The following is a 9,305-nucleotide window of genomic DNA, read 5'->3' on the forward strand; positions in this document are numbered from 1 at the left end:
TAAGGATAACAAGTATTTGTAAAGCTTCATTGGAGCTGTCCATTAATATTAAATATATAGATATATTGTTATGCTAAATATTGTAAATACTGTTCTACATTTGTCTGACTATATTAAGAAATTTAACAAAGCATCCACTAAAATTAAATTTACGCCCAAAAGAGCATTCACATTTTCAAAACGAAAAGAAAAGAAGTTCCATATAAGCTCCTGAATTAAATATTTTTATTTTTATATCTTCATGCCAACTCTTCACAATAGTCACAAACATGATTAAATAATTTGGTTTGAATCTAACCAAGGAAGTGAAAGACTTGTATGACAAGAACTTCAAGTCTCTGAATAAAGATATCAACGATGATCTCAGAATATGCAAAGATGTCCTATGCTTTAGATTGGCAGGATTACTAGAGTAAAGTGGCTGTATTGCCAAAAAAAAAAAAAAAAAAAAAAAAAAAAAAAAAAAAAAAAAAAAAAAAAAACCTTACAGTTTCAATGCAATTCTCATCAAAATCTCAACTCAGTTCTTTATACAGTTGAAAAAAATTTGCCAATTTATTTGGAATAACAAAAATAATAGCAAAAACTGTTCTCAACAAAAAAAGAACTTCTGGGAAAATCATGATCCTCAACCTTAAACTGGATTACAGTGGAGTCATGATAAAACTGTATAGTATTGATATAGAGACAGGCAGGTAGAAAAAGGGAAAAAAACTGAAGACCCAGAAATGAACCCACACACCCACACACGTATGGTCAGTTGGTCTTTCACAAACAAGCAAAAACTATCCACTGAGAAAATGACAGCCTTTTTTTTTTTTTTTTTTTTTTAACAAATGGTGCTTGTTCAACTGGAGGTCAGCATGTGGATAAATGCAAATCAATCCATACAAAACCTGATACACTGAAACTATTAGAAGAGAAATTAGAGAAAGAGAGTTGAACACATTGGCACAGGAGAAAATTTCTGAACAAAACACCAATGGCTTATGATTTAAGATAAAAAACAGACAAATAGAACCTCATAAAATTTCAAAGATTCTGCAATCAATCAGCACATAATGACAACAACAGATTGTAAAAGGTCTTTACCAATCCTCCAACTGATAGAGGGCTAATATCCAATATATACCAAGAGCTCAAGAACTTGCACTTATACTCTATAGAATCAAATAACCCTATTAAAAATTGCAGGCATACCTGCACAAAAAATCTCAACTGATGAATCCCAAATGGCTGAGAAGCACCCAAAGACATGTATAACATTCTTAGAAATCAGGGAAATGCAAATCAAAAACAATTCTTAGATTCCAAGTCATGGCAATCAGAATTCCAAAGAGCAAAAACTCAGGTGACAGGGATTGCAAGCTAGTACTAGGAATCAGTCTGGTGGTTCCTCTGAAATTGGACATAGTACTACCTGAGGACCCAGCTATGCCACTCTTGGCCATAAACCCGATTGATGCGCCCACATAGAATAGAGACACATGCTCCATTATGATCATAGAAGTATTGTTTGTAATATTCAGAAGCTGGAAAGAACCCAGATTTCATTCAGCATAAGAATAGATACAGAAAATGTGGTACATTTACACAGTGGAGTAGTACTCAGTAATTAAAAACAATGACATTATAAAATTCTTTGGCAAATAGATGGAACTAGAAAATATCTTCCTGAGAGAGGCAGTTCAATCACATACACACACCAAAACACACACACACACACACACACACACACACACACACACACATGGTATACACTCAATGATAAGTGGATATTACCCCAAAATCTTGGTTTAATTCATAATTCCCCAGAATTCAATTCCCAGAACACAGAAGCTCAAGATGTTGGAAGTTCAATGATGGTATGCTTCAGTGATTCTTAATAAGGGGGAACAAAATATTCACAGGAGGAAATGCAGAAACAAAATTGAGAGCAGAACCTGAAGAAAGGGCAATCCAGAATGTGTGACAATCCATCCTATATTGTTAGCAGCTCAGACAATAATGTGGATGCCAAGAAGTGCATGTGACAGGTCTCGGATATAGATGTCTCGTGAGAGGCTCTCCCAGAGCCTGAGAAATACAGAGTTAGATGATCTCAACCAACCACTGGACTGAGAATGATATGGAAAAAAAGAAGTTAGAAAAAATTATTGAGGAGCTGAAGAGGTTTGCAACCCCACAGTAAGAAAAATAGTGTCAATCAAGAAGACCACCAGAGTTCCCAGAGAGTAAACCACCTACCAAAGGATATACATGATTGGACCCATGGTTCCAGCCACATATGTAATAAAGTTTGGCCTTACCAGACATCAGCGAGAGGAAAGGTCCTTGCCCATGTGAAGGCTCAATTTCCAATGTATGGAAATGCCAGGGCATGGAGATGGGAGGGAATGAGTTTCTATGGAAACATTCTCATAGAGACAGATGGAGGGGGATGAAGTAGGGAGATTCCAGAAGAGAAAGTGGGAAAAGGAATAACATTTGAAATGTAAGTAAAGAAAATATTGAATAAAAATCTATTCTGAAACTTTATTGCATGTGGCAGGAAAATATTATGAGTATAATTCACCCTATAACATTACAAATAAGTCAGTAAGTCTATTTTAACACCTGCAACAATTTTGTGAATGCATGCTTGACTTCTTTGTTCCGCAGGCTGTAGACCAGAGGATTCAGCATTGGGAGGACCATGGTGTAGAACACAGAGGCAACTTTGTCAGTGTCCATGGAGTGATTGGAGCTGGGTTGCAAATACATAAACATGACAGTCCCATAGAAAATGAAAACTGCAGTGAAATGTGAGGAACATGTAGACACAGCCTTTTGATATCCAGCAGTTGATTGCATTTTAAAGAGTGTGATAAAAATAAATATGTATGATATCCAGATAACTAACAGGGAGAAAAAAATATTGAAGCTCCCTAAATAAAGAAGAACCAGCTCCCCAACGTGTCTGTCAGAACAAGAGAGAATCATGACTGCTGGAATGTCACAGAAGAAGTGATGGACCACATTAGACCCACAGAAGGAAAGACTGAATGTGTCCCCAATGTGAATGGAGGCATTCAGAAAACCACAGGCATAGGAACCTACACAAAACCACATACACATACTTGTGGTCATGGTGGTGGCATAGTGCAAGGGCTTACACACTGCTGCATATCGATCATAGGCCATTGAGGCCAACATGCAATTTTCCACAGTAGCAAAGGCTACAAAAAAGAACATCTGAGCAGCACATTCATTATAGGAAATGACCTTGCTTCCTGTTAGGAGCCCAGTCATGACACTGGGCGTAACAATTGATGAGTAACAAAAGTCAGCAAAAGACAGATTACCTAGAAAATAGTACATGGGTGTATGGAGATGAATGTCTAGGACAATCAGCAGTATCATCCCCAGATTTCCCAATAGGGTGATAGTGTAGATGAGGAGAAATATCATGAAGAGTGGAAGCTGTAATCCTGGTTCATCAGTGAGTCCCAGCAGGAGGAATTGTGTCACTTGAGTGCTGTTCTCCATCACTGTAACCTTTAAATCATTAGATTGTTCATAGACTTTGGAAAAGAGAAACACAATGGGAAAAATTTGAATCGAAATTGAAAAGCATGGTTCTGAACATATGAATCATTTGAGCAAAAAAAAAAATCTGTCTTTAAAATTGTCTAGAATAGTACATTCTAAAATCAAATTTGATATAGTAATACTAGAGAGGGTGACATTTGCTAGAATTTAAAGATTATTAATAAATGACCTAAAAGATTTAAACATTTATAACCTATATATAAATAATGAGATTATTTAACAACTTGATACAATGAGGTTTCCAAATTCACTTTTGAGATTAGCAAAAGCTGATAATCTCTGTTGCTAGTGTGAATTTTATTTTCTAGAAAATAACTTTATATGACCATCCCATGCATCCTATTAGTTACACTAAAATTTGGTAATGGATTACATTTAAGTTATGGAGCAGAAGAATGTGAGTAATTTATTCAGATTTTCAAGGATAAAATCAAGTATTTGCTTTAGGTTCTTGATTTTATTTAAAATATGAGAATCAAAGCAGAATTTTAAATAAACTGAAGATAAGATACATTATAATTACATGTTTACTTTGTCAGGAACTAATTATTATTTTAATTCCAGAGTTTTGTTTTTATTTCTATGCATATTTTTTTGCTCAATCTTTGTTCTTGAAAAGAAAAAGATCCTGGAAGAAGGTACCCTTTAAAGTAGGTACTGTGGATTTGATATAAGCAGATTTTCCCTCAACCTTTTCCTCTAGCCTAAGAACCACTTTTGATTACCATAGCAAAATTTCCTAAGTATATAATAGTACATAATTTAAAAAGTATGAGGTTCTGGCTTTTCTCCTTCTCCTTCCTATAAACAGCCAGTAGAATGAAAGTATGACTGTTTTTTTTTTTTTTTTTTTTTTTTTTTTTTTTTTTTTTTTTGTTTCTCTCAAACTCTAATTTGTCCTCGAACTTCCTTCTGAACTTCTTTCTTTAGTAATTTATTTTTTAAACGACTTTATTTTACAAAACAAAGATAAATGTACAAATTTTAAACATTTTTTGCTTAAAATTATACATTTTTGTCAGTACTGTTTTTTCAGACATTGAAATAATTTTTACATAAAACCATGTGAATATATTTTTTTAGTCAGTACTTGATTTTTTTCAAGGGCTTGACAGTATGCATTGAAAACCTAATAGTTACAATAAGTGTAGAGTACATGCAAAACAAAATGCAACATGGAAATAGTCAAATTCTTCTTGTTTTGTAAATATATGTATATTTTTTTGTTTTCTCTATTTCTTGGACTTCATACAGTCTGTGAGTTGTTTCTGGGGGAGTGCAAGCCTCTGGGGTTAGCATCCCACTATCAGTGACTGCATATTATGTCTGTTCTTTTGTGTCTGGGTTATCTCACTCAGGATGATATTCTCTAGATGCAGCCATTTTCTTAAGAATTTGGTTAAATCATTTTTTAGTAATTTATTAAGGTGAGTAAGATACGAACATGAAATGCAGAAAACGTAGGTAAAAGGTATAGCACGTATCTATTTGCAGTAGATATGGTGGGATAACTGGGTGATGTCAATATCATCAGCATAATGAGGAGCTGAAAGATGTAGCCGTACAATCATAATATGCAGCACACACAGAGTTTCTGTCCATGCACTATTTAGGATTCATTGATCCAGATCTATCTTGTCTGACCATAGGAATATAAATCACAGAATGAAATAAAATCAGTCCAATGGAAGGTATTATTGTAAGTAGACAACACTAATCTGAAAAGAGAATACAATGTTATTGTAACTCATCCATTAACTGTTAGCATGAAGAAGAGAATTTGATGGGAGAGTGTTCTGTTTTATGTGCTGATTTATTTTAGTGGATGCTGAGTAAGAGTTCTCCATCTACAGGTGATCCTCATCCTTTCTTCCTCATTTTGTGTTATATTTCTTTAATTCTATCACTGAGTGATAATGCTATTCATTATGTCTCTATTTTCCTGAACAGAGTGATTGTTCTTCCTGCAATTCCCTGTAACCCTGCTTTTCTCAACTTTTCACATGAAAGATATATAATTTTTATTTGTATAAAGCACACTTCCATTAAATCATTCTTAATATTGTCATGCAATAGCAAAATCACTAATTAGACCATAATAAAATTGACCATTTATAGAGTTGTATTTATCTCACAGGTCTCTTATCCATGTGAAAATATTTTCTATGATATGCCTCTCAAATACCAACAATATTGAACCTTTGCATTGGTTTTGCTCTCTTGAATACAGAAACCATCACTTAGGCTAATCTTAAATAATAGGTCGGAGCTATTTTCCAGCCTCACCTTTCAGAATGGCTGCAACATGAAACATTTTTTTAATGAAACTATTGAAATGATATTTACCTTAAAACGATTACTCCCTACTCCACGTCTCCTGCAACTCTAAATTTTTAGGTTATGAGATATTATTTCAAGCTACTTTCAGAAAATATTATACACAATTAAAAATGTGCATTAATGTATAAATTGCTGTCATTCGTGTAGATTTTGTTGTGTCATCATCGAAGGTACTGGAAAATTAAAAAGTTGCAAGTACTTATGAATTTATTTATTTACCTTGAAAAATGATCTGTGTATTTTAATCCATAATTTCCAAAATAGTTAATTCTCTGTAACTATCACAATTCTTTGAAATAGACATATGATAGTGAATCATATAATATTTTAATTTATAAATAATCATGTTACTCTTCTGGTTTTCTCTATGCTTCTTCATTACCAATACTAGGAATAAAAAATACAGCTCTTCAGAATATAATTTTGGAATTTTTGTGTTTGTCTTTTTTTAACTGTTATGTTGAGAGAATACCTAAACTTTCTAAAATAGAAATTTTTACTTTCTATCATAAAGTTCCTACAGTCTTTGTTTTAAAGAACAATCAATTTCTATGATCATTTGATCCTTTAACATAACTCATAGTAGACATTTCTACCTCACTCTGATCCCATGATCTAAAAGTCTCATTGCCAATGTTCATTTAAAATACATATAAAGGCAGAAATTTTTGGAAGAAGACAGTAAATTCCATAGTGTGAATATGACAACCAAGTCAGTTTTAGAATGCTGCTTACACAGTTCCTTTTTTAAGAATGGGACTTACTTTTGCCTTGCCTAAAAACACACACACACACACACACACACACACACACACAAATGAGAATACTTTATATCTCACAAATTTTATCTCCTGTACCTTAAGAAAAGAGAGAAATGTATATATGACATCATACAATTGAAACCTATTAGTATAGCATTTACCTTCCAGTGATTTTTCTTAATCATGCATGAAAACTGAGAGATTTTGAACCAAATTGTGATTATGAAAGAGATAACAAGTACATTCAAATGCATGGACAAAATCATCTGAAACATAACATAAGGCATATAGTACTTAAGTAGTTCACACATGAAGAACCAGAAAACTATGAAGACTAGACACCTCCAGGGATTTATTTCATGGTAATATTTGTAGATCCTGTTCTTCTTTTTAGAAAGGAGGCAATTAAAACTGTGGGCAATTATGAGCCTATGGGAAGTTCTAATTAAACTCAAAGGGTAATAATAATAGTGAAATATGGAGTTCATGAAGTTGAGAGACAAAATGCTAGGCACTAGGAGGAGTTGGATAGTTGCGAAAAGGTAGTCATAGGTGAATATTCTCAACATGAAATATCTGTATGTAAACTTTCAGATATTATAGAAAATGCTACCCTGAGTGACATAACAATAGTACACATATACATGGAATATGCTCACTGATAATTGGCTAACAGTATATCTACAATACAACCCACAAACTATATGGAACTTATGGTGAAGAAAGACCAAAGTGTAGATATTTCAATCTTACATAAAAAGGGGAAAAATAATCACAGAAGGTAGAAGGATGAAAAGATCTGGGTGACAGATAGTTAAAGATGGAAAAAGGGCAGGATCAGGTATGGGTAGAGAGGGAAGAGAGAGCCAGTGGGGTAGAATAATAAATGTAAATATGCAGCAGCTAGGTGTGGGGATGCGGGGGAACATCTAGAAAGTTCAAGAGATCTGGGATGAGGAGGCTTCAAGAATTCAATGTAGGTGGTGGCTTTGGCCAAAATGCCCAATAGCGGGGATATGGAACTTGAAGAGTCTACCTCCATAGTCAGACAATACCCCCAGCAAATGTATGGACTTATCAAACCACCTTCAAAACTTCTGACCATAAATTGTTCCTGTCTAAAAGAAATGGTCAATTTTCTTGATAGGTACCACTTACCAAGCTTAAATTAAGATCAGAATATAAATATAAATATATATATTTAACCATTAGTGAAATAGAACTCATTCTATGTCTAGCAACCAAAAACTCATAGCCAGATGATATTCTAGATAATTCATTAGTATGGAGAACTCTAGGTTTTTTATGCTACATGACTAGCTGTGGTGGTCCTCTCAATGGGATGTGTCATGGCTATGTGTTTCAGATCAGCTAGTGTCTAGCTGGGAGATGATTCCAATGCCTGCTATTCTCAATTTTGAGATTCCTGTGGTTTTGATCCTGCTTAAACCTTACCAGTTATTCTGTCTGGTGGAATGGTCTACTTGCTTCAAAATTACAGACTGATTCCTTTATGAATTAGGATTCAAATATAATATTTACAAATCAAATTGAAGACCATTTATAAGAGATCATCTACCATAGCAATATAAGCTTTATCCAAGATATGCATAAGTAGTCCAAATGTATGAAAATCAATAAATGTAATCTACCAGAAAAATAAAATTAAAGAAAAAATTCACATGATTAAATCTCATTTGATGTAGAAAAGGTGCTTACCAACATTTGCAACATTACTAGATGTCAAAGTTTTGAAAAGATTAGTGATACTGACCATACCTAAATATAAAAAAGGCAGTTAAGTCCATAGACAAAGGCAGCTGAAATGAAGAGAATCTCAAAGAAATTCCCCTAAAATCAGAAATAAGGCAAAGCTGTCCACCGTCTCTTTACCTATAGTCTTTGGTAGATTAATAAGAGAGATGAACCAAATGAAAGGCATACAATGTGGAAAGGGAGAATTACTTTTGTTTTCATATGAAGTGATAATATACTTGAGTGACACTAAAGCTATACAAGGGACCATCAAGAGGTGATATATTTTAGAGAGAGCATTCATATAAAAGTATTAGTAAATCTCATAAAATTGTTAGTATTAAGACCTAGCTTGGGTACTGGAGAAATAGTATTAGTTTTTTCACATGTTTACCTGCTGGTAAACTTGCCATGTTCCATTGGATACTTCAACCCATGATTACATAGATGGTTTGGGTTAAAACCCATAGGTCAATAATTAACCCAAAATACATAAGTATGAAAAAGGATTTGTGAGACTTGATTAGGGAGAAAAATGAAAGAGATAGAGTATGAAAGTAATCAAATATATTGTATAAATGCATGACAGATCAAAATAATTTTATTTTTATTTTTCATGACAGGTTTGTGTATGTGTGTATGAATGTGTATGTGTGTTTATGTAGCCTTGGCTGTCCTGAAACTGCCTTTGTAGAATAGTCTGGACTTAACTTTGCAGAGAACTGCCTGCCTCTGTCTCCAGAAGGTTGGGCTTAAATATCTGTGCCAATTCTAATTTTAAAAACTTATACACATTTATCAGTAAATTATCGGTAGATTTACATATTAGATATTATATAATAATCAAAAGGAACAAGT

At 33.5% G+C, this 9,305-nt stretch overlaps 1 protein-coding gene across 1 annotated transcript; it reads right to left on the reverse strand.

Moving 5' to 3' along the window:
* Positions 1 to 2,604: 2,604 nt before the first annotated feature.
* Positions 2,605 to 3,528, reverse strand: LOC308416850 (olfactory receptor 5B3-like; the record flags this gene model as incomplete). The annotated part of the gene is made up of 1 exon (XM_080911941.1): positions 2,605 to 3,528. The coding sequence occupies one exon, from the start codon at positions 3,526 to 3,528 to the stop codon at positions 2,605 to 2,607; it is 924 nt and encodes a 307-aa protein (XP_080768067.1).
* Positions 3,529 to 9,305: the final 5,777 nt, after the last annotated feature.

The sequence above is a fragment of the Micromys minutus genome (genome assembly GCF_963924665.1).
Source record: "Micromys minutus genome assembly, chromosome: 2".
NCBI lineage: Eukaryota > Metazoa > Chordata > Mammalia > Rodentia > Muridae > Micromys > Micromys minutus.